The sequence below is a fragment of the Cinclus cinclus genome, chromosome 3, assembly GCF_963662255.1.
Source record: "Cinclus cinclus chromosome 3, bCinCin1.1, whole genome shotgun sequence".
Lineage (NCBI taxonomy): Eukaryota > Metazoa > Chordata > Aves > Passeriformes > Cinclidae > Cinclus > Cinclus cinclus.
In genome coordinates, this window is record NC_085048.1 from 91,366,016 (window position 1) to 91,392,822 (window position 26,807).

A 26,807-nucleotide genomic window follows, 5' to 3' on the forward strand; every position below is an offset into this window, starting at 1 on the left:
CAAAACAACCAAAAAACTTTTGTTTTTTTTCCCAAGTTCAGTAACCCAATCCATCTTTGTCCCTAAAAGAATGGTGAAAAATAGCAATAAAATAAGTGGAGCTAATATCACAGGTTTTTAAATTAAAAAATACTTTATTATTTCAAACCACTATGAAGAAAGTGTCCTCTTTGATTACAAAGCCAGAGCCTTGTCCATTTTTCTGACAATGACTTTGACTCTTCAGTGAATGCTTCAGTGGACTGTTGAGTCTTATTTTAATACAGTTCCCATAACAGAGCTATTCCTAAGAAATTAATACTATAAATCATAGAGCTTATTATTGGGAAGTTTTCCTAAGGAACAATCTAGATTCTGACTTGAACTTATAAAATTATTTTATTAACTGTATTAACAAAGGGTCTTTTACAATATGGAAGTTTTAAATGTTTTTTCATTCATGTATCTTAACCTTTGCAAAAGTTACCCAACAAAACTAACATGTTCTGCTTTCAAAACCACTGCTGAGGCACTCAGGTTGTAGCAAAAAGCCTTCCTGAGATAAACATGCATGAACCTGTTCTCTTTATTATAAGAAAATATTGGAATAATGGAGGATATCCTTCAATGTCATTGTCCTATCCTCTGCTCCTCTCTTTGAAACATACAACACGAAGAGACTGACAAATGGGCTTGTTCTGATTCCATCCCAAGTAAAAAAATAAATTACTTTATAAATTCACACTATTAAAGAGAGCAGAGAAAGCAAAACTAAGTGACATTTAACAGTGGACAATATTACCTGAAGTTAGCTGAATGCCCCTTTCATTGAACAGATTTATATGCAGAGGACTTAGTGTATTATAACCAGCTCATAGTCCAGCCAGTCATGACCATACCAGTGCATTGCTAAATGTATGAGAGTTAGTAAATGCAGAATTTCACAGCTCTATGCAGAGAATTCGTGGTACTTGCCAAGGACACTGACCGCACAAAGCTAACATGGAAGTTAAGCCACATGTTACCAAAATAACACAAGCTGAAAATACAAAGGTAGGTAAGAAACCTTATATAACACCAACCAAAGCTGACGTTATTGACTAATAGACAAAATGACTAATTGTCTCCAATGTGCACCCACCCCTTGTCAGATGTTTTGACAGACTAATTAGTGCATGGGTGGCAGTCTTCAGACCTAAGTCAGGTTCAAGGAAAAACTGTAAGACTACATCAGTTGTTGCTGGATAAACCCATTTGTACATCAAAAGACAACTGGGCCATCGTTAGACAAGGTTTTGAAAGCTCAACCTATCCACAGTAATAATTTACCCTTTCAGCAGTGAAAAGTTATATGCACATATACACTACAAGAACTCAGAGCCATTCTGTGACCTACAATTTTAGGTTACTACATCAGCAGCAAGGAACAAGAGCAGCTAGAGCAAAACCAACACACAGCTAGCAGAGAAGATCTCTCACCCCAAACTACTGCATTCTCCTTACAGGTGCTTCTTTTCATTCCAGATCCAGAGAAATGCTCATCACTTCAAAGTCAAGCAGGTCCTGAGGTGGTGTCAGTAATTTTCTTCCAAAACAACAGTCTCAACTAGTGAACCATAAATCTGCATTTCTGAATTTGCATATTCAAATGCACATGGCCATTTCCCAATCAAATTCAGAAACCAGAAAAACTTTCAAGAGGTGAACCAGCTTCAGAGGGCAGGCTATGACCAAAGAAACCAAAATCCTTATAATATATGCCAGCATTCCCTAATACACCATCTGCCTATTGCACCAAACCATTTCTTCTCCTCTTCCTTAGACTGCAATTCAAGATATGTCTTTTGTCTTTTCTTATTTGTAAATTTCCCAGCACATTCTACAATACAGAAAGGAATGCAAAAACATTACTTATGAATTGAGATGCATCTCTCCATATGCAACACTGTATTTAAACACTTCTTTGTAGATAATGTTAAGCAGCATGCAACATCAAACTGCATAGCAAAAGCCCTAAAATAGTCAAAACTTAAAAATAACATTCATCTGTAAATGGCAGCTTTTATTTCCCCTTGTCAGAAAGAGAGATAATTAAAAAAAAAGGAAGTGAAATTGCTAGCAACCAACATATTTACCATTTGGATGCTGAATGTTATCCCACCTCATTAAGGCTCTCCCACAATATTTCAGTTCTGTTTTTACAAACAAGATTTCTAGCTATGCACTGATGCATTTTGGGGCACCAAGCTAAGAAGGAGAACATGGATACATGGAACAGAACTTGCAAAAAAACCCAGTCATTGTCTTTCTCTGCTCTCAAAAAGAACCACAACAAAGTGGGGAGCAGCAGCACATCAATACTATGATTTAGCTTCCTCTGCTGTCCTAGATTCCCCACAGCACAGTCTTGGCAGAGGTGCAAGGAATCAGACAAACCACTCAAATATGTCTACATGAGTTGTTTTATTCACAAGCAGAAACTTGCCCTGTCCACCCTCCATTCTGAAACTGCCAGAGCTCTGAAGCTCTGTCAATATTCCTGTCTACCAGCAGCTGACTGCACCAGCCATTCCCTTCAATTAGCAGCCAATTTCTTTATCTGGTAAGCTGACCAAAGCATCTTCCTAAACAGGCTGAATCTTCACAACACCACAAAGAATGTAAACAGACATCAATTACACTCCATAGTTCTTAAAAGTATGCCAAACTAGGAAAAACAAGAAAAATAAAAGAAAAAAATATTATAATTCCAGATGCCTGTTTTCCAGGACCTTTGAAATAAATTCCCACCCATAAAGCTCATCAGGGTTTTTCTTCCTGAGGGAGGTCTGTACACACAAGGCATTTCACAAAGCTCTTAAAGGAGAAGTCAGATTTCCTCTGAAATGCCTCTTTTCTATGTTTGACTTAGGACTTTCAAGGCCTGCTCCCTCTGAAGGCACCAGAAGTTTCATTCCACCTCAGCATGGGACAAATTGAACCACTAAATATATTGCTTTCCCCTCTGCTCTCCCTCTGTTCTGGTAAACAAGAGGCACAATGTTTTGTGTAGAAATTCCTTTACACACTGTCTCCCTTTCAAAGTACCTGAGATAAGCACTGCATATCACACATACCCAGAAAATGCAGGGTTTCCACCACCAACAGGATACATTTTGCACTGAAAGGACAAATGAAAGTCCTGTGTGAAGAGGTCAAAATCAAAATGGCACCAGCAACAGACATCAAAAATAGGATCTGGCTTCTATCTGTTGAATCTCTGATTGGAAAAGTCCCCTGATTTTGCCCAGACCTGTCCAAAAACATGGCTTAATTATCATCACCAATAAAAACCTAAAGGCATTTTATCTACAAGGTAGTGAATGCCTCCCCTCAAAAGAGGGAGTTCCATGATAAGAGCTAATCTCAAAAACCTTAGGAATGCAAACTATTTTCTCAGTTGTAAAAACAAGAAGGAATTTCACAAACACAAGTTAAAACAACTACTGGTAACCTCCTGCTTCTCCTACACTGCCAACTTCTCCTGGGCTAAGGCCCTACCCTTTGTCCTTCAGAGAGATATGCTTTGAATCCAGCCCAATGGCCAAAGGATGTCCCAAGAGAGGACATCACTTTTATGCACCTTTACAAATGAGACCTTTCCCATAAACTTTATTTTTTAAGTTTAAAAAGCAGTGCAAGGCTCCCTTCACAACAGCTTCAGCCTTTTCAACAGGGAAGGCAAAGTCAGCCCATGTATTATTTTGCAGATAGCTGCAAGGCAGGCAGCCTGTAAGACAGCTCATTCTGGTGGTTAGACCATCTAAAAGTTGCACAAGTCCTGGCTTTTTATTCTTTAAGCTACAGCATAGTTTTCTGAAATTTCTACAGACAGCTCTTAACTATGTTATGCTCTTCGTACATTAACTAAAATGTTAACATGAGGTGTTGATTGTTAGATCAATCACAATGTTTGCTACTAAATCTTTCCCCCAGCAGATAAATATGCAAGAATTCCATGGTGTTGGTATACAACAATGGCATATTGCTTTGACAATACTTTCTTTCAAACACCCACTAAGCTGCAAGGGACTATGTAGTTACCTCCATAAACCAGTCCTTGTGCTTCTCACAGCCACGGAACTCTCACTCTGTTACAGGAATCAAAACTATTTATATTAATTACCCAAATTAAAAATACCATTTGTTCCTCGGAAAACATACTAGAAATCATAACCAAACTGACTAAAAACAGGTATCAGTGCTATCTGCCTTTTAAATGAAGCCTAACCATCACTTCTGTCCTCCTCTATGCCAGCCCAGGCCACAGCAGAGCCCATCTCAGTAAGTTAGAACATCAAACTTGAATGTGTTAAAGACTTAAAATCCAAGATATGCTGTCCATGAAACCTGAACATATACAAAAGAATTAATCTTTCAATTCCCCCTGCATGAATATGCAATTAAAATCAGCATCATTAGATGTACATAGAATAGAGAAACTAAATTATTATAGTGTGTTTAATCATCAGCCCAATGCCCTGCATCTAAGGGCAGCTTACCCTGTAAGAGAACACAGAAAATATCAAAACAGGCACATATAGCATCATCTGTCCTAAGAGATATTTCTCAATCCATCAGATAGGGTTGATTTATGCCCTAGAGCAGTACAGTTAACATCCCTTCATTGTAGCTGTGACTGTTCTTCCTGTTCCTAGAACAGTTCACTAATCTTGTTCATCCTAACACACTTTTGGTTTGTATGATCTCCTTTGGTAGTATACACCGGAAATGGTGGTTTAGAAATATTACACACTTTGTCTTTCAAACTGCTCCCTATAACAAGTCATTGTACCAAAAGGTAATGGTCAAGCACTACTTTGCACATATTCATCCTACCTCCTCTAACTGACCCCCTTGAAACAGTGCTACATGAGTATTTTTCAATCACTTTTCTTTGATAGGAGACGACAAACTGATTATTCCAGGTGAATTTGAGCACCAATTTACTATCATCCTTTGTGTCATTAACACAATATTGCAAAACAACTGCAGCATTTTTCTTCTGCCCAGCACTACGCATTAAGAAAGTGCACAAGTTCAAATAAAACATTGTTGAAATCTTCCTCTCCACCTTAATAAACAGTTAATTTACAATCCAGTAACATGAACAAGTAAATTTGATTATTCCATCTAACATGCATATTCTTGAATTTATCAACATCATCTGCTGTGCTTCCCTTTCACCCAGCTTTCTTGGATTCCCTTTACAATTTCTCAGTCTTCTTCAGTCTTGCCTAATCCAAATACTTTTGCATCATTAGCAAGTTTTGGCACACCATCATTCATCTAGTTTATTAGATCACCAACATGCATGTTCACCACCCTCTTTTCAGAGGTGTTTATACATCACATAATGCAATTTTAAGTTTACATTGTTACTGACAAAATAAAAAAGTATTCTTAGTCATAAGGACAGGTAGACTGATTGAGAATTAGAAAGGAGAGTTGCAGCTTCCAGGAGATGTGCTTGGTGTTGAGCAAAGCTCGATACCTGAACTCTTTGCATGAGCAGAAAATAAGATTGTCACAATGGCTACAGGACATCAGAGGGGTCAGCATTCTCTTCTTCCCAAGCCAGCATGCATCCATCAGATAGCAAACATCCTCCAGAAAAGTCCTCTGGTCAGAAAACATTCTTAGCGTTAACTAAATTTACAGTCACTTAGGTATTCACATATAGCTGACAATAACATGTTCAGCTGCTTATTAGGACAGCCATGATAAAGTAGGAGATACATTTCAGAACAAATATGCACTTCTTTTTACATACTTTGTGCTGCACCATAATCTTGCATCCTTAATTCCTTTCCCATTCCCGATTTCTCCTCATTGCCTCCGACAGCACAAAGGAAAGGAGAAGAGTCATGGACTGCAGTTCCTGCTCCTGGCACTATCTCCACATTGGCAAGGAGCCCTATTCCTCCAGAGGGTGTGACGTGTCTCCTCACCCATCACCTCTTCAGCTCCAAGTGCACAGCAAACCAAAAGGCTCCAAGGAGAACAAGGGCACCCCATGGAACAGGCTGCATTTGCTCTGGACATGGACTGAATCCAGCACCACCAGAGGAAGCTGCACCTGCCCACTGAGTTTTAAGGTTCCCCTGCACCAGGCACAGGAGGATAAGGGTTAGACAATGAAAGCAAAATCATATTTTTACTACAAACTTCAGCTGGACTTCAGCTCAGGTCTACCTACATTCCTTTAGGAACTACTCTTTAATTCTTGCTTTTTAAGATATATTTTTATTTCACGTCATAGGCAGAGGCAACAGGTTTCATGAGGTCACTGAATAGAAAACCAGTAGATTTTCAAAAAGGAGTCTGACTTTTTCCACATAAAACTTCAGAGAATCTTGTACCATACTCCCTCCTCACTGGAGGAAAATCTACATGGTACTGCTTTATTTTCAAAGATCAGGATTAGTTCAAATGCAACTCCACGAAGCATAATAGGTGAAGGTATGCTTTACTTCACAGCGGACTTAGACATAAAATAATACTTTCATGGCATTTGCTCAGCATAAAAATTAAGCCTTTACTGAAATCTTCTTACAACTGAGCTGGATACACACGCACAAACATACTGCATACTAAGTATTACAGCCTGGCTCCTGCAAGGACTCGTATACATGTTCATTATGATGTATATAAAAGAAATCCCATGGTTTCAAAGGCACTATTCACAAATGTGAATTGAAGCACATGGGTGGGTCTTTGCAGGACTAGGATGCGTAAGCTGCTGAGCAGCACTGCTTGCTGAAAACTTTGTACCTGTTGCATATTACCACCAGTTTACACGTTCTCCCCTCAGCTGACAAACCCTTGCAACACAGGATTCGTTTCCAGCTGAAGAGATGGAGTTCAAGTATGCTTCTCATACTGCATACACCTATGCTAAATGGAAATCTATATTAAAATGAGCTACTTAAGTAACAATTAATCAAACACAGCCTCACTGCATATGAAGAGAAACAGAACAAACAGCAGCAGATTGGCTCAACAGTACCAAATAAACATAGAAAAAGGAAGCCATAGAGTCATAAGAACTATGCACACAACTCTATTTGTGTGTATATATGTAAAATACTTTCTCCATGATTGGAGGAGCCAGTGCTGGCCAAAGCAACTTGCTAAGTCCAGGAATAGATGCATTTCATGGAAAGCCATTCCATACCTAAATTGCAATAACTGACTCACGGGCTTCTGCTGGACAAGAATGACCAGGAGAAAAGTCAGTCATTAGTGCTAACACTGGTTGCCAATTAACCCTCAAGAACAATGCTGCTCCAAAGCTACTTCTGCTACTATTACAGAAATATTCAAAAGGCACGTGTAAAACTCTAAATATAATGTACATACAAAAGCTCATATTGCTCAGTACAGAGATCAACCCAGCAGCCCTCACTCTGGCCTTGGTCTGCACCATTGGATTCTTTGAGGATGCATTGAGGCAGACACGCTTTACAGCTTCTCACACACAAATGCAGTGGCAGAACTCATGGCCCACAAGCTCTATCACAGATTTTAGGGACTATCTTTTAGCTGACGGACTGTGCTTCAGCCCATAAGTTTGCAAAGCTCCAAGTTTTGTATCATGACCCGTGAGATATACACAAGTGCCCTCTGTCTGTAAGCAACTCTGGCACAGCCCTCTAAAGATACCAGAAAGAGTTCAAGTACTGCCAATGACAGAAAAAGTCTTAAAGCTTATTGGCATTACTATAATATCAACACACGCTCTATTTTATACCACATAACAAGTACTAGATGTCAGCAACTAAACCCCCAGAGGCCAAGAGCAAAAGCTGTTTAATCTGTATTTGTCACTCATATTTGATGGGACATTCTCAGTCGGATAAGGAGAACACAGACCCTGCTGGGACTGCATCCACTCACATCTCTCCTCAGAAAGAGGTATCTACTCTCATAATATGGAAGTTGGCAGGTGGTGACTAGTGGTTTTGGGGGGGATGCCATTTTATATGAGTATTTTTCCAAACTCTGAAGAACTGCACCATATAACAATGCTTTTGGAATAACCAACGCCTGTAACAACTGAAACTATATGTAACTATCTGCATAGAGTTTAAAGGAAAAAAAAAAGAACTGGTAAAAGCATTTCTTCCATGGTTTCAGGCTACATGCCAAAAATCCCAGAAAACTTCTTGGGCAGCAACGTATTGAATCTGAGCCTTTTACGGGTCATTGTTCCCACCTTGTTAAAGTTAGAAACAACCAAAGATGTGCTTATAATGGAAACATATGATTATTTTATGCAAATCAGAGAGATAAGGCACACTCCATAGGAAAGCTCCAGCACACATAATATCCACATACCACACATACATTATGTAACGCTTGTCCCAAATACACCCCAATAAAGTGAGCTGGTTTGAGATCTTAACAATTCATCGACTTTGCCACATCAGAAACGAGAGCAGATGTCACTCTTCCCTGCCTCGCCGCGATCTTTGCTGCAGCACTCGGCAGAGTTACAGACTTGCTGAAGACGGCCAGTTTAGGCTTGACTGTAACTAACAAAGAGCGAGGTAAAGCCCCGGGCGGGGGGGAAGGCAAACACGGGCATGCCGCGATGTAAATAGGGGCAGCGCAGCACGGAGCCCTGCCCGTTCCTCGCTATTTACAAATACCTCTTGACTAGACAGATGCCATGTTATCTGGGCGTCTAACAGATTAAATTCACGAGCTGGACGGACCGTCCAAGACTCGCTTATCGCAGGTTACCGACTGGCATTCGTAACCCAAGCACGGCTATTTAGGTGGCTCACAGACAGCGGGGCACACCCGGCCGAGCTGCGCTAGCCCGCTGCCGCGCACAGCGAGCCCCACGCGAACGCTGCCGACCGCGCACTCCGAGTGCGAGAGACTCGCTCGGGCTGTTTCAAAGTCTGCGCGGGGACGCGCCCGAGCTCCAGCGAACTCGGCGGCGGCTCCTTACCTGCTGGGCAGCGCGGCGGCTCCGGCTTTGTGCGCGCCCGCGGGAGGCGGCGGTCCCGGTCCCGGCCCGCGGGCAGCGGCGGAGGGAGAGCTGCTCCCGCCGCCCCGGCCCGGCCACCGCGGGGAACTTCGGCGGGGCGGCCGGCAGGGCGCTGCGGCCGCCGGTGGCGGCGCGGAGGGCCGGGCGCCCTGAGCTCCTGCCGCCGGCCGCGGGGTGCGGGAAGGAGGGAGGCAGGGAAGGAGGGAGGGGACTGGTGTCCCGCGGGGGCGAGCGGGGCCGGCGGGCGGGCGAGCCGGAGGCGGCGGGGCCGGGGCCGGGGCCGGGCTGGGGCCGGGGCGGCGCGGGGAGTCACGGCCCAGGAATGCCAGGAATGTGGGGCGGCCGCTGCGGCCGCGGGGCCCGGAGACGTCGGGGACGCGACTTGGGATTTCTTTTCTCTTTCTCCTTCTTTCTTTCTTTTTTTTTTTTTTCCTTTCCCCTTTTTTTTTAACTCTAACCCCCTCCCCAAGGAAGGAGGAGGAGGGTTGAAACCCACCCCACGGAGGAGGGAAAAGGAGGGAGGAAGAGGAGGGCGCAGGCTCCTGCCAATCCGGGCGGGTGCCGGCGGCGGCTCTCCCGAGGAGGGCAGAGCTGCCAGGTGCGGGTGCCGGCCCCTTCCAGGCCCCTTCCCGCCCCTCCTGCCGCGGGGCTCCGCGCACGTGTCGGCCCGGCCCGCCCGGGAGCTCCGGGGGAGCTGAGGGAGCACCCCCGGACAGACTTTGGGAAGGGGCAGGCGGGGAGCTGAGACAGGCTCTGCACGCGTGGGCCTGGAAGCTCCTGAGATCCTCCTTCCAAGCCCTCCCGTAGGAAGGCGCGGTGCCGCCCTGATTCTCTCTACCCACTTTTCTGCCCTTCCTCAACTCCCTGTCCATCTCTTGCCGCCTTGCGCGACAGCTTCGTTACTCTCTATTCCTCCCTGTGTTTGCTTCTTCTCTTCCCATCTCAGCCCTTTAGGTCTCCTGCTTACTGTGTGACCCTCACTTCTAGAAGTGTGGCTATCCCTGCTCTTCCAGCTGCACAGAGGGTAAAATACCCGTGATGGAAAAACACTCGTGATGCCACCGTCATGCCTCTGCCTTGCTGGAAAGCGAGCAGAAGACCTGAAGTTGGCCTAATACGTGGCGGTTTCTAATTACACCAAAAGTCCGGCACTTGGCAGATGTGGGAAAGCCCATCTGATGCCTGGTGGAAGTGACAAAAGGAGCAGGGAACATATCACGCTGTAGGAATACTGTCAGGAAGGTTGAGGCCACCAACGGTGTTGAATATATTACACCAAATCAAGTAGGCTTAAGAGCAATGTAGATATTAGAAATTACGTGTAGATGCCCTTCTGCATCATTGCTAATGGGCAATTCGTGAATTCTTTTTCCTGAAAAATTACACTTATTCAAAATTACCCACATTCAAAAAAAAAAAAAAATCACATTCCAGAAAGTGTATACAAGTACTTCTGGCACCAATGGGCATCTACAGAAATGTCAAAAGCAGGTACCCCTTTAAAATAACTGTGACACTCTGAGGAACTTAAGGACTCTTGCAAACAGGGGAAATTATTAAAAACAGTGATAAATGAGAATTGATACTGTTTTGGAGTTGCTGCTACTGGTTGTCTCTTGTACATGTTACTGAAGGAGTGAGCAGATTCACTGGAGTCAGGATTACTCAGATTATTAATGGTAAGAGGATCAGGAGCTGAGAGACAGAGAAACAGCACAGATTCTTGATTTTGATAGATAAGTAATTGTATTTAAACACTGTACATGGAACACAAGCCTATGCCTTACCTCTGGCATAATAATATTATAATTACATTTTGCAAACACTCCTTTTCATCTAAGACTCTGAGACATCTGCATTTTACAAGCACCACACCTTAATGAAGTAAGCAATTATCCCCATTTTACATATAGCTACACTAAGGCACTAAGAAGTGACACCATTTAAGATTTAAACTTGAATTGTACTTGACCATGTGTAGATACAAGAGCTCAGTGTAGCAATCTGGAAGAAATATCAGACGTCAGAATGAGATGCTAAAATGGATCACAGAGCCACCATGCTCTGAACTGATACAGGAAAGGGATTGCTCAGTAGAAAGCTGCAGAAGAGTATACATCAAACCTAGGGTTTAACTTGTTTGGTTGCTGTCCTGTCCTCCCCATGATGGGCCAGGCATAAGGATGCTGTTTTTAACACAGTAAACACTGACTTGTGCATCTGTGCCTCAAGGTGGTGTGCTAGGTCCCTAAAGCCTTTTAGTCGGATTCCTGGTTTGCTGCTGGTCGCTTTCACTTTCTCAGGTCTCTCTGTATTTAAGTAAACTTATTTAGGGAGCTTAATGGCAAAGGAAACAATGTTGCGAGAATCACTGACACGCTGAAGGATGAGAAGATTTGGGGGAGAGATTTGACGTATTGGTTACTCATAGGATCCTCTGGAAGAAATAAAACTAACTAGAATAAATAAAATCATATTGCTTCTCAGCAAGAGCAAGTTCAGCTCAACAAACTATGCAAAATAAATTGCATTGCGGATGTACCCAACCAAGAGAAGCTCCCAAAACTGGAAATTGTGATGAACATTATTTTTCATGAGATTACTTAATGCAGTGATTAATATCTGTATTAGACTCTCAGGGATTGTAGCAGTAGGTGCTTCAAAACACCAAACTTCCCAGACATTATAGCCAGTTCCTGCAAAGAGGTTTCCATATGCAAATCTGCTGTGTTGGTGCTGCTACAGTTTTCTGGGACCATTAAAACCTGCAATCTTTACATATATCTTTGTTCTTCAAGAGCAGTCAGGAATATATGAATTTGGGATTAAAACTAACTGTTCTTCTCTGCCAGCTGGGGAGTGATTTAATAAAAGACTAAAACTAAGGTGTTACTCCAACTGTTTCAAGAATTGGAGGTAAAAATAGCACAAATTATTGATTTTGTTCCAAATGCCTGTGCTGGTTCAAATTTGTCCAGAAAACTTTGATGGTTAGTCTTTTATTAGTCATATGGGGGCTGGATTATGTGCTGTCTTTCTATGCTGCTAAAGAATTTTACAGCACTTTATTTTTCACCTGAAAACGCAACACCTCTACATTATATTTAGATATTTTATTGACTTGCTGTAATGATTTATGGAGTATATCTCAAAAATATTTCCTCTGCTCTGGTATAATTAAATTTTTCTCAGGACAGATCCTTGTACAGTATCACTAGGATCATTGTATTAAGTGTCCTACAAAATAGAATATATACGAAATAGCATACAAATAGAAACATCTCAACAAGTAGGAAATAACTTGCTGACATAGGACTGTACCTCAGTTACCTTAGCTACCAATTTTTTGGCTGATGTTGGGCACGTAGCAGCACACCCCTGTGTCTCTTTTCTTGTCTGAAAATTGAGATAATGATAGTGATCTTAAGAAGGTGCTTTTGATTTCCAGATGGAAGCAACTATAGGAGAGAGACATTATTTAATTTTTTTAACCCAAATTTTGGATTTGGTAGACCTGAATGTTTTCTCAAACCCTTATGAAAATAAAGCCCAACATCATTCTGCTTGACCAAATGGTTAATTATCAACAGAGGAAAACTGACTTTATCCATGTCAAAATATAGGAGATATTTATTATGAAACTGTGGAAGGAATTTCGAAGTGACTTAGCACCTCTATAGCAAAACCTGCACGAAACATATTTCGAGTGTGTTAAAGAATCTTGTTATAAAATGGAAAAATCTCAATCCTTGTTGGTCGGAGAAACCATGTCATAACCTGTTTCATACAAAACTGTCTTTAAAGTGTGCTTAAGCAACAGCTGGTGGTTTCTTCTCTGAACAGTAGATGATGTTTAATTAGCTTTACAGTCATCTACATTACAATCAAATCAAAGAATGCAGCTGCAACACATTCACAATTTGTATTGTAAATGTGACCTTAACTGTGTTCCTGAAATCTCTGTCATGTGCTACAGCTGACCTGGTTGTAATGTAAGCAGAAACTTAGTGCACTAGCAGAAATTCCCATTCCTAAAATCATATTAGTTCTTTATAAATTGATACTTTTAATGTTTGAAGCTTACCACAAAAACAAAATTTACTTCTCTAGTATTCAGTGCTATCATTAATTATTCCATTTAATAATGCTTCTCAAAATCATCTCTTAGAAAAGGAATTTGGATTACACAACCTTGGAAAACAAACCTGTTGCCACCAAGCATGAGCTAACATGTTATGGTACTCTATGGCTTATCACAAGAAAGCCAGCACCCAGTTTTATAGTCCAGAAAAAGTCCTGGTTGATTATCTGTGCAAATAAACTATGCTGTGTTGAATATTCTAGTTTGCTTAGAGTTGTATTCTGCCTGAGGACTTGTTTAATACAGGTGTCTCTTTTCAGCTCTCCAGTGATGGCAGTAAAACAGAAAACTTTTTAGTATTTGTGAATAAAGTAATGAACTTTTGATTCCATGGATATCAGTACTCCAAAGGCATATGGGACAATGAATACAGCTTACTATGCAATTGTTACTGCTGTCCACTGACAAAAATAATATTTTTAGAGTTTCCATGGGTTACCAATCTGGATATTTTTTATATTTTAGCATTTTATTAGATCTTCAAATTTCTGAAAACTCTGGCCTCTTGAAAAAAGAAGAGAAAAAAAGAAAATAAAAGCAAACCAAAACAAAATGCAACCCCCCAAAAATTACTAGCTTTTAGCAGAACTTAGTTTTTCAGCATGCCTTGAAGTCAGTATACACCACTGATTTGTAGCTGCTTTAGTGTTTAGTGGGTGCTGATTTCTGGTAATCATGAATCTCAGCACGGATTTATGTGTCTGGCTGTGGGCACCTCATTGAAAATACTTTATTGCCACTGAGAGAGAGACAAATGGTTTCTTGAGAAAGCAAAGAGCTAATGTTATAAACTAAAATGTGGATTCTGGACTGCCACAAACCTGTGTGATAGTCAACATTAATTGAATTGAGCACAACTTGAATTGAGCCATTAATGTTTGCTTATCTCTGTGAAATGGGTCTAAGACCATGTTTGGACTGAGAACACACTGAAACTCTAGATTTTAAAGTTTTCTGAAAAGTTTTTCTGAAGTGTACTGTAAAAGAATAAAACCTCAGCTAGATGTGTCTCAGCTTTTTGGAATCTGTATATTGTTTCTAAAAGAGCTATGATTCTTATTCTCAGTTATGGTTTAAACAAACAGGGAACTTGCTCTGAGTTAGAGAAATTTGGGATGCTGAGAGGTGTATATATAAATATTACTTTCTATGCTGACTGTCATTTGCATGATAAGCTAGATGCTCTGGAAAGACTTGAAATCCATAAAAACCATTTTCCTGGAAAGGATTAATACAAACACAGTACAGGAAATATCAATAAAACTGTTGACATTTAGTCTTGGAAGAGGTGAGGAGATAAAATGATAACCAAAGTCAGTAAAATATAGAGAACAGTTGTTTCCTCCTTCCATATCTAGTCTGTTGGATCATTTCAGTTGGTGGCTCATAAACTATGGCTGTTTGAGATGGGTTTCCTACTACAATTAGTTGGGTGACTGAAAACTCACAGTAGAGCTTGCCTGTAAAAGTGGCAGAAGTAATGTTGGGGTGGTTATGGTGAGTGTAGGATAAGGAAGTGTACTTTTCACAGAGAAACACTGGAAAATTTTAGAGACAACATTAAGATAGGTAGAGGCTAATAAGTTATTTAATTAGTTTGTCACGAATGGTGTAAGGGATGTTCTTAATTATCTCACTGTCTAATTAATTGTTTGACCAGTAAGTGAACACAACACAAAGCAAGTATAGATTATCTGATAAGTACATGCATAACAGTTACATATACATATAAATTTCTTATATATATATATATATTACAAATATATGTGTATAGTAAATAACAGTGGAATTTCTTCCCAATGAATTCTTGGTTGTTGGAAGACCAACATTTCAGCTTAAATCCTGGGTTTCAGGCTGCAGACACACTGTGGACCTAAAGCCCCGTGTCACTGGTCAGGTTAAATCAGATGGCAAGCAGTCAGCAAGGCTGAAATGAGGTAAAGACTTAGCCTTTTAAAAGCAGTAATGATGAGTGGGAAGGCTTATCTAAGTCTTTCATTGAGCAAGAAATTGGAAGCTGAACAGGAGATAACTGGCAGATAAGCCATCTAATATATGAAAGAATTCAGTGTGCTGAACATGTCCTTCAGTGTTCTGGTGACTCCTGTCAAGCGTGAGGGAAAGGTATTCTTTTCAGGATAGTAGTGTGCCCAAGCAGGTGGAAGGCCATGGAGAAGAGTATCCAGTACCTGAGAGAATTACCTGTGTTCAAGGTAATCCACAGGGATTCAAATAGAGAGCAATCCCCTGTAAATCCAGATGAGACCCATTATACGCAATCCATGATACAGAAGTTTATGCAGAGCTGCCTTTCTCCACTTCTGGGGAAAAAAAAAAAAGCAAAAAAAAAGCCCAAAAATCCCAATAAACAAAATCCCTGCCTGCAGGGGTTTTTTTGGTTATTTTTTCAGAAAAATTCATATTGCTTTTGTTTTAGAAGCCTCATTTATTTTTAAGTGTGTGAGCACAGCCTCAGCTTCTGTGAATGATGTGTGCAAATGCAGAGACCCTCTGTGCAAGTAATTCAGAAGGTAACACTCATTTGTCAACAGTCAGTCAAAGTCATGTTTTGCCAGAAGGAAAAATCATGCCAAAAACAGTCTTGGTTGGTGGAATTTATTTAAGGGTGAATGAAGCAGAAATTTGGAATTTCTTTAAATGATACAGTACTGCATATTGTAAAGTGAAAGCAGTTACTGAACAAAACTTGTGTTTTCAAAGGGTATGGGTTTGCATATTTCCTGGACCATGTGTATATTCAAAAAATAAATAATAGAAACGCAAATCAACTTCCATGACAAAAAGCTGTAATTGGAACCAGTGTTTAGAAAGCAACAAAACTTGAATTCTTATGTGCATCCCAGATCATAACAAAGGTAGAAACAAAGTATAAGCTCAAAACTTTAATTTGGATAGTTCATAGAAAGGAGATGTCCAAACTGAAGATTAAGCATAGCAAGAGCAGCCATGACAAATGATCAAGAACCAAGAATAGAGAAGTCAACAAAGAAACAAAACTCAGATTTGTGGAAGCAGTCATGCAGAAGACATGGCTGGGTACCACTGGAAGAAATGGCCTTTGAGGAAAAGGGAAATTAAAAAGTAGTGGGAAATAAAAAAAAGGTTAATAAAGTAGTTAAAGGTAATGGTGGGAGAAAATTATTGAATGTAAGCCAAAGGAAAAAACAAACCTTAGAGAAGTCTGACAAAAAATAGTCTTACCAATAACTTATCAGCTGGCATTTTCTAAATTCCCCATTTTAAAAAGGTGGTGGTAAAGTTGGCAGGAGTCAGAGATGGCTATAAAAAAGTGCATGCCTTTTAGTTTATATGTAGTACACTTCCCTCTTAACTGCTTTCCTCTCTGGTTAAAAGAGGATGATACAGTAGGTGTACTTGTGTGTACTTAAGCGAGCAGTTCTAACAAAAATGGGGGCCAAACGAGATGCAAGCTATAGATCCATGAAAGTTAGGGAAGAGTAGACCATGGAGGATACGTGTTCCTATCTGACCAAATGCCCTTTGAAATCTGGTAATTCATTGCCCATAAGATATAACAGTGTGTGACAGCGTAATGAATGTGGGTTTTTGTGTTAGCATATGTAGCATGAAACATTTGCTTGGAATTGTCATTTCTAGTTGGCAACTGAAGTACAGAGAGTGGGAAATCACTATTATAAAAAGAAAAAGGTGTTCCAATCTTATTTACAGTTTAGTAACTGGTAATTTGAAGCCCTAGACAATATGGACTTGATGTGTCAGAGCATAATGTAATTGCTGTAATTATTTATCATTTTCTTAACTGTACATCAGCCCTTTAAGCATTATGCTAATGGCTGTATTCACAGGGTTTGAAAATAATGTTTTTAGAAAAGGAAAGAAAGACATGAATACCTTTTCACTGCTGTAATTATTGCTATAGCTGCAAACCCATCTTCAGGTAGGAGGATATGTGTTCACTTGCATAAAAAAGCATTTCATTTTAGATATTGCGTTCTTCCTCTAACCTTCCAATATACTAACAAGTTTTAAACAAATAATATTTACATTCAAAACTAACACATCAACTAACAAGCACCCTGGTTTTCAATTCTTTATATGGCTAAATAATTTACTATTGTTTGTTGTAGTGGGTCTATCTTTGTAACTGCTCAACAGCTTTAAATCCAGTGGTTAATACTTCTGCCAAAGTTTTTAGATTATTTAAAACATCACAATAATACTACACTGCATGTAAAGGTCAGAGAATATTTTCCTGTGATGAAAATTATTCAGAGTAATTGCCCTAAATATACTGGGGACTTAACTGAAAGCAGAAGCTGTAAGATAGCTTTTATCCCTGTAAAACACACTGGTTGCAAAACACAAGAATTACTTTATTGTGTAAAGGTTTCTTACTAGCATTTGTGACAGATAGATGTTAGGGATTAGAGCACAGGGACTTAGGGTCTTGTTACATGATGTTTTAACTCATTTGAGCTGGTGTCCCCACAGACCTCTTCACTCTCCTGCATATGCCCATTCCAGCTGCTGAGTAGGGACAGGAATTTATTTGACCAGACAATGCAGCAGTTTGCAGCCCAGTGCATATGTGTACATGCTGATGCTACCAGAAAGGTCTCTGCTTGACATAACACCCCTTACTTGTTGAATCTTCTCACCTGGCAGTTCAGATCAGCACCAAAGTAGTCACAAAGGAGCAGTGGCAAGGTGGGGGACAGAAGGGAAGGTGGCAGGGTGGCAGCATTGCCTGGAGGTGTTTTAAACTGCCAGGAGCTGCACTTGTGGGTCCCTATCCAGCACCTGCATGTGATTCACTGGGTCACCTTAGACAAGCCAGGTAACCTCATCCACCTTCTAAATACTAGGAAACCTCCCCACTGTTGTTTAGTAGGCTGTACTAGCCAATGTGATCCCAAACAATAGAGCAACTCTGGGTATTTGATCCACTAATACATTCATCCAATTGACCCTAGCACAGGTGTCAGCATTAGCGCTTCAGTAACAGTTTCAATTGGTACATAAAAAATACTGTAATGCTCACTAAAGAAACAGCTCCATCTCCATTGGCAACAGAGTTAGAATTTGTGATATGCTGTGGTCCCTGATTTTGTAAATAAACTGTGAAAAATGATTGTGCGGGTCACTTTAACCTTTTTTAAGAACAAAAAGCAGTTGAGAAATCTAAGGTGTAAGGTTCTCTATGCATCCCAATGGCATCCACCTCAACACTCATTCTGTTCACCAAAAAAGCTATGTGTTCTGTGAGAAACCATGTGAAGAATAGGGAATCTAAGGGTGTACAAACAACCAAACATATTTTACAACAGTAGCTCACTGGGTTCAGTTAGTGCAGACTAAACTGTGCAGCTGCAATCTAAACTGACACCATCTTCTCAGTTACTTTCCCACATGGGCAGAGATGGGGAATTTGGTTTTCCAGAGGCAAGAGACATCGCCTAGTACAAGGTGGGGTTTGGGTGAGGCTAAGGAAAATGAACCATCTTCTCATTCACACCCAGCCTGGCAGAGTGTCTGCCTCTGGTGCCTCCCCAGGGAAGTTCACAGAGTATCCAGCCCATTATCTTTCCCTGGGTGAATGGGATTGCTCTAGCTTCTCAGGTGCTCTTTGATGTGCATATGTATTTATACATACACTTTCATGAATCTGGCCTTTCCTGGTGGATTCTGAGTCTGGCAGTGAAGAATATGGAGGAAAAGCTCCATCTGATTTCCACTACTTGTAGTATCCAAGCACAGGGAGATTTTCTCATCAGATGTTCTTACCCTTTCTTTTCCTTCTGGTTTTGCTCCATCACACACTCTAATATAAGCTGCAGAAATACAAATATAAGCTTTAGTGGCTTTTGTATTCTGCTTCCTGTTCTGGCTCTTTACTAGAAATTGCAGTGAAGAACGCAGGTGAGAAAACGATTGGTGATGTTCGGCATTTGGCAAAAACTGAATAGAATTTCAAGCACAGAGAAAAGCAAATTCACAAGACCTGAGGTAGTCTTTGCTCAAAATCATGGGGAACTCTAAAGGAGGGAATTTTAAAGCCTCTTAGAAAGACCTTACGAATTCTAGCCAGTAGAGAATAATGAAAATAAATACAATTGTTAGACAAACTGATGGTTGTTATTAACATCCTTTATAACTTGTCATTATTTTTTTTCAGAGAATTTGATCTTAATCTTGTATTTCAAAATTCAGTCTTACATTTACTAATATTTTTATTCTTATATCTACTTCTGGTAATTAATATCTTGACACTTATGAAGGTATTGTGCCAAATAAGTTGATGTGGCAAAAGAAAAAACAAGTTTCTGCGCTCTTTATGAGTCTTTATCTTTCATGATGATTAGTTAATTCCTGCAATAGTTACATAAAAGTTGTCAGATATGAAAGAATTGATTTGTAAATCATTAACCTAGTACAAACCTGATCATTCTTAGAAATCAGCTTCAGAAGAAGTGTTTTCTCATATTTAAATTGACAACAGTCAATTTAAATTGACAACAGTCCCTTCCTTTAGCCTCTGTTATCCAGATAATAATCAGACTACATCTTAAAAGTTCTGCACACACCAGCTGATTTTAATTTTTCATGCCCTGTAAGAATGCTGGAGGCTGCCTCTACTCATTCATCCCCTTCTGAAAAATATGTCACCAGTCTTGGAAGTTAAAGCTGTTTCGCTGAAGTCTTCCCTGAGGGATTAATCATGATGAAATGGTTTAAATGCTAGAGCTGCATGTCTATCAGTAGTCCCACTGTAATAACATCTGTAGAAAATGAAAACTCTTCAACTTTTACAATTGATTAAGCAGCATTTCTTATTGTCCAATGGGAAACACTGAAAGAAGCATATAATGAGTATTTTATTCTTAGAGAACATTTACCCCTTGTCCACCACACACAGGATCCCCATCCGTTCAGACTGGTTCTCAGCTTTCATTAATTATTTGGCAGTACTATTTAAGGGTTTTCCACTCTTCTAAAGCAGTTCCTGTTCCACTGCTGTTCTGTGCTCTTCCTTCAGGAACACCCGCATAAATGGAAATTTCTAGCCTGTTTGGTGGCTTTCATTTAATTCTAATTTGTGAAGAGGTATTTATGATGGATCAGTTCCATCACTACAATGGCTTGTTTTGTTCAGGAGACAGTCTGGAGATTTTTTAACAATGTGCTGGTGAGTTTGTTGTGCCGTATTTATTTATAATCAGAGCTCTCACCAGCCAACTGGTGAGCTGTTTAACTTCTCATGGAAGGTTTGTTTAACTCGATTTCCTAAATATGATTAAAGGAGCAGTGCTTGAGTAAATATTCTCACAATGATTATGGGAGGCAAGACATTTAAATTGGCAAAATAACAAACAGATCACAGAAACACAAATCACGGATTCTGATGGAAAGGAACATTGCACTTCAAACCCAAAACTCAACTCAGAGAGGCAGTCGGGTGGTAGGGAGGGAAATGCCAGAGGGTTTGAAAAACCAGTCTCAGGTACCCAGGGAACTTCTCAGGAACTTTAGAATCCTTCAGCCTTCACTGTTGCCACGTCCATTCTATGCTCTGTGTTACACCGTATACACCATACTCACAAGCTGTTGGGGGCTTTTTGACTGTGTTTGTATTTCTGGGTAGAAAATGTGCAATACTGGGCTAAATTGCCTCCCTTTGCCTAAAAAAAACCCCAAACAACAAAACCCAAACAAAAACCAAACCAAACATAACAGCAACAGAAAAAAAACCAAAACAAAATAAAAACAAAAGAAACAAAAAACGAGCCCCAAGCGCGGAGCAGAATGGAATAGGAAAGAACTTCGGGATCATTCCGTTGATCTTTCCCAGTGAGCGGGGACAGCGGTCGTTCCTTTTCTCAAAGCTCAGGTTCTCTTTGGTGGGTTTGGATAAACATGCGACACCGCTGTGACACCCCACAACCGCTGATTTCACGCTTACGCTTACGCTCGTCCTCAACCCTCACCCTCACCCTCACCCCCTTCCCGCCCCGCCGCTCGCCCCGCCCAGCTGAGGGCAACGCCCCGCCCAGCTCTGGGCAACGGCCTCGGGGCCACCGCGCGCCTGCGCCGCCGCCTCCAATGGCGTTTGAACGCTTCCGAACCAGCCACTCAGGAGGGCGGGTGGCGCCACGCTGCGCTCCCATTGGCGGCCGGGCCGCAGTGGCGTGGCGAGCGGCGTGGGGGCCGGGCCAATCAGCGCGCAGGGATGCGGCATGGCGGGGGCGGGCACAAACGGCCGCGGGGCGGTGGTGCCGGTTTTGAGTCGCGGCGGGAGCGGTGAGGCCGTGAGGGGCTCAGGGCACCGGGTTGTGTCGGCGGCGGTCGCCGGGCTTGAGTCGCTTATCGCCGGGCTACGGTCGGTGCTTAATAGTGGGTGAGCGGTTGGGCGCGGGGTTGACGGTGGCAGGCAGCTTCCCCTGTCCCGTGAGGGCTCTCTCCGCCTGTCGCTGGTCTCTAGTTTTAGTTGTTCTGAGATGCCCCGAGCTCAGCCGCGTTGCTTTGAAAAGTAAATGAAGAGGCGTCGCTGACGCCTCGTACGGAGCAGTGTGTTTTCGTAAGGAGGCGCCACCTGAGGTAGAGCTGTCAAACGCAGCCCTGAGAGTACAAGCCCTGTTGTTGCCAGGAGGTTCATTACAGCGAAGTTTTATGATCCGCTCTTAACTGCATAGAAGTGTGTCAAAACAGGACCTAATGTTTTTAGGGGGCTGTTTGGTGTTTAGATCAGGAGGCCTGTAGGTTTGTAGAATGCCATATTCTAATTACTTCTAAGTCTAAAAAAATGTAATTTCTTTAAAAGGGACCCTTTGCTTAACGTCTTGGAAGGTTCCATTGTTGTCTTTGTGTTTCAGGTAAAATACTTTCCCTTCTATGTGAAACAAGAATCTGGCCAGTATGAGCTGGGCTGTGGAGGAATGGAAAGAGGGCCTCTCCCCCAGAGTCCTGCAGAAGATCCATGAGCTGGAAAGTCAAGTGGACAAGCTTAAAAAGGAGCGTCAGCAAAGACAATACCAGCTAGAGACTTTGGAGGCAGCTTTGCAGAAACAGAAGCAGAAGGTAACCCAAAATGCCATTCTCCATGCCAAACATGGTTGTAACAGTTTGTTTTCTGGTGATTATTAGGGATTGAGTTAGTGTTTTGTTTCTTCCCCCTGACTGAAAGGAAAGGTAGCACAGAATTATAAGATGTTTCTCTTCATCTTACTTAATACTCATCATTAGGAAAATAAACATTTTATTATTATACCTGTTAAAATCCATGGTAATGACTGGGTCTATTTTATATACCAGAGCTGCACAGTTGACAGCTGCCTCCTATCTCACCTTGCTCACTGATACCTGTAATCTTAGTTTATGTTATTCCTTAGTTTTTTTTTGTCTTGTAGAGACTGAGGATTTAGGATTTGGTGTTCCTTTTTGTTTTTAGGGCTGTAATTTAACACCTTATCTAACTCTACCTAGGCAGCCCTCTAACCAGAGGACTAAAGACCTGATTGGGCAGGGTCCTGCCATGCTTCAGGTCAGCAGTGACCTGTTTGGTTCAATTTACAAAGATTGCCTGTTACTCCCTTTAGATTGCTACTACTTTCTAGAAGGTCTTAATCCTAGTAGTTTTCTTTGACTATCTTCCCATGAGTTTCCAGGAAATCGTTTCTACCATTCCAAGGACATGCTGTGCTCCCCAAACAAAAAGAAGAGGTGCTTTAAAACTCTCAGAAGCAGCACGTAGTTCAATTCTCAGTCAAAAGAACAATACTGTGCTAAAGATGGTGCCCCTTGGATGGTCCTCCAGGGAGGAGAAGGAGGACATTTTTCCTGCCAGACTCTATCTTCAAAGCTGTGACCTTTGATAATTATTGTCCACACTTTGCAGATTGAGCCAAAGTCTTTTGGCTGCTGAAGATAGGCTGGAAAGGGAAGTGAGATGATCATTGAAGAATGTGGACTAATGATGATTATTAATATTTAGGGATGGATGAATTTTTTTTAAGAGCTTATATCTCATCAATAAGTAGAACCTGTTAATGTCAGTGAGCTAAATTTTAGGAAAATTTTTTGTTGTTGTTTTTTTTTTTTTTTTTTTTTTTTTTTTGTTCACATCCAAGAATATTGAAACAATATATACATCTGAGTTTTTTAGAGCTGTCAGGGTTTTGAAGTGTTAGGAAGGAAAAAACAGCATGTAAACTTTGTGTTAATAAAATAATGAAGTAACAGAGTATAGAGAGAAGTTGATAATTTCAAAAATGTCTGTGTTCCAACTAGGTTGAAAATGAAAAAAATGAATCTGCAATATTGAAAAGAGAAAACCAGAGCTTGATGGAATTGTGTGATAATCTTGAGAAAGCAAAGCAGAAAATTTCACATGATCTTCAAGTAAAAGAATCTCAGGTCAACATTCAGTCAGGTCAGCTGAATTCCTGCAAGAAGGATATTGAAAGGCTAGAACAAGAACTGAAAAGGTGAGGACTTGCTATTTCTCTCCAGTGTATTTACAGTGGTTATTTTGTCAGCTTTTTGCTCACACATCATACATGTCCTTATAGAAGCAAATAAAGAGGAAGGTATGGTGCTCTTTTAATTTGTTTTTTCTCTTTGGTTTTTGTGACAACTTAAGAGAGTTGACGTATTTGACTGCCATAAGAAATAATACAACACAATTTATGATATGTAGGAACACCAGCTTTGTGCAAGGAGCTGCTGAGATCCACCAGTGAAGAATCTGAGATTCTGTGGAGATTGTACAGGGTTGATAGAACCTCATTGATGTTCTCTTTATTTGCTCCCAAATGTTGGGTCAAAGAGGTTGTGAGCTGATTATATGTGTTCCATTTATCTGTTCCCAAAATTAAGTCTAGTTTGCTGAGCTCCCCCTTCCCAGTATATTATTTTGCATAATTGTTCATTACAAAATGCCAGTTACTGCATGTACCTCATTCTTGGCCATCTTGGTGGTTTTGTATTTGTCTGCACTTCATTTGGTACGTGGTCATTTGCCACTTCATCCCGGCTGACAGTCCTGTGGGAGAGGAGCTCTTGGTGTTGTGCTGTAAAAGATAAAAGAAAATAAAAAAGGCAAAGGTGGAGTCACTGATGCGATGGCCTGCAGCCTGAAACCAGCATCTTACCAACCTGTGCTCACTGAGCAGCATTAAAGTTACTGTATGGCCTCTAAACTAGTAATATGGTTTAATTGGATGCCCTTGTAACTCTTCAAGCTCACAAAAGTCACTCTAATGGGTTATCTCCTGTGGTGTTTTGGGTAGTGGTGTAAATGGAACACATGGAAAAAATACACTGAGTGGAGAGTGTTCCCTTGTGTTCTCATGAAGTTTTCTGAAACTGTGCAGTATCAGAACATAGCAATTAAAAGTTGTGTTTCATGCCATAAAGATGCTTCCTGAAGAGTAAGAGTCTGTTATTCTCAGTGCTTACAGTGATTTGGGTATGTTTAGCTGAACTACAGCTTCATACACTGAGACCTCAAACAGTTCTAACAAACTTTCATCTACTTGGGGTTTGATTTTGTGTTTTAGTTTTGACTCCTATGGACTTGATTAAATATGTTGGAACTCCAAATAAAATATGTTCATATTTTTGTGTTATACCACCTAGGATTTTTCATTGGAGATGTCTTGACATGATCTTTAAGTTCTTAGAATCATATAACTTATTAGTGTATGTTGGGCTCCTAAAAATAGCTAATTATTAACACTTAGTTTCCATTATTAATTTATGTTGCTGCTTCTTTCCTAAACAGATGCAAATGTGAGCTTGAGAGAAGTCAGCAAACATTGACTGCAGGAGATGTATCGTTCAGTGGCACTCCGCAGAAAAGTTTTACTGTTCCTTTAACACCAGTTCAAAATAATAATGGTAAATTATACTTCTCTTCATCCAGCACAGATAGCTGACTGTCATTTCTCTTGGAAAGTTGAGTATTTTAAACATTACACTAATACTGAGTTGCCTAGCCTCTCTTACACAAGTCATGAGATTATCTAATCTGTAGCACCCTAGGTTTCAATTTTCAAAATTATTAGTACAGATGGAACATATCACAAATATCGTGTCTTTTCAATGCTACATTGGGGGACATGGAATAGTAATAAGATCCTTCAGTAGACTGTAGCAATCTCGAATGCCTGTTCCTGGTGCCAGCTCTTCCCTTCATGTTGGGGGGAGCAAATTTCTCTCTTCCTGCACCATAGTTACTTTAATTAAAATGCAGTCAGCAGTTAAATGTGTTATTTCTTTGGACTGTTACTGTGCATGATAATTACACAATTAATGCTCTGTATCAATTTCAAAGCATTACTTCTATCTTCAAATTAGGGACATCAAAAAGATTAAAAACATTTGAATGGACTGGAAAAGTGACAGGAAGTTGGCTAAAATGGAGAATTCTGTAGCCAGACACCCTTACGCTCTTTATACTGAAAAACTTTGTGTTCAATATTATACGTGTTATTGACCTCTTTCAGTGCTATGAACAAATGTTCTGTAAGTTTGGCAACTCAGCCTTACTCCAGTGGGAAATCTGAGCTATCATCTTACTCTCTTGTTCCTTTTACTTTCTTCTTGTGTATCTAAAAAGGGGTGCAGTTAGTAGCAATGTCAAGCATTCCACTAAGCATTGCACTCCTGAAATAGGGATAAGATTAAAATTATTTACCTGGCTTTATTTAAAATTATATTCCTGGGTAGATATTTTCCTTTGACAGCTGGAGTTTTAAATTCATTAAGATCATTGAATCCTAAAATATTTCAAGTTGGAAGGGATCCATAGGGGTAAGAAAACATGGCTCGATTGGGTAGGAAACTGGTTGGACTGAGGCAGATTATGAACTCATATTCATCATGTCTGTGTAGATGCTAAGCTTGAAGGACTAGAAGAAAAATACAAGAAAAAAGTACAAGAAAATAAAGAGTTAGAATTGCAACTGAGAACCATCCAGCTTAAAGTAAGTATCTCTTATGAATAATAATAACAATAATAATAATCTCTTGTGTGATATCTAAGAAAGTAACTGCTCAGTGAACTTGGAAAATGAAATGGAAAACTAGTGAAAAATGTTCTACATCACATAAAATCTAATTTCAAAAGAAAAGAGAATTAATCTGTGTGTACTGCCAGTCAGAAGTAATCTTGGAGAATTCAGAAAAGCCATCCTCTTTGAATATCGGAGGAAAGAAGGACATTAAAAATGAGAACACATCCTTCAGAAACTGGAAGTCTTTTGCAAGCAAGGACAAGATAAAACAATGTCAGTTTTGCCAAGTTAAATACCATAGGATAATAAAATAGCCTTGAAAAAGATTGTGAGAAATAATTTACACCTAGAAAATAGAAACCCATAAATCTTTCAAACATATACGAAAGAGAAACAGTATTAGCTAATCTCTGAGAACAAGATGAGTAAGATGTGAATGCTCTCAAGGAAAAAGCCATTGCAGAAAATGTGAAATAATTTTCTTTGGTACTTGCTATGTAAAGGTTTGAAAACTCTTCTATATAAAAGCCTTATTTCATTTGTGCTGCATCTGTGGCACAGCTTCGTATTGGAAAGTCAGAAGTAGTCTTAAATTAGATTGATAAAATGAGTAGTAATAAAAAAATCACCA

The 26,807-nt window shown here is 40.4% G+C and overlaps 1 protein-coding gene across 1 annotated transcript in view; it reads left to right on the top strand.

The window, feature by feature from the left end:
- Positions 1-22,076: 22,076 nt before the first annotated feature.
- CENPF (centromere protein F) overlaps positions 22,077-26,807 on the top strand; it is a 34,101-nt gene continuing 29,370 nt past the window's right edge. Inside the window, exons 1-4 of the mRNA XM_062489305.1 lie at positions 22,077-22,238; positions 23,448-23,644; positions 24,943-25,058; positions 26,055-26,146. Of these exons, the coding sequence (XP_062345289.1) occupies positions 22,077-22,238; positions 23,448-23,644; positions 24,943-25,058; positions 26,055-26,146 (567 nt within the window). The remainder of the gene's footprint in view (positions 22,239-23,447; positions 23,645-24,942; positions 25,059-26,054; positions 26,147-26,807) is intronic.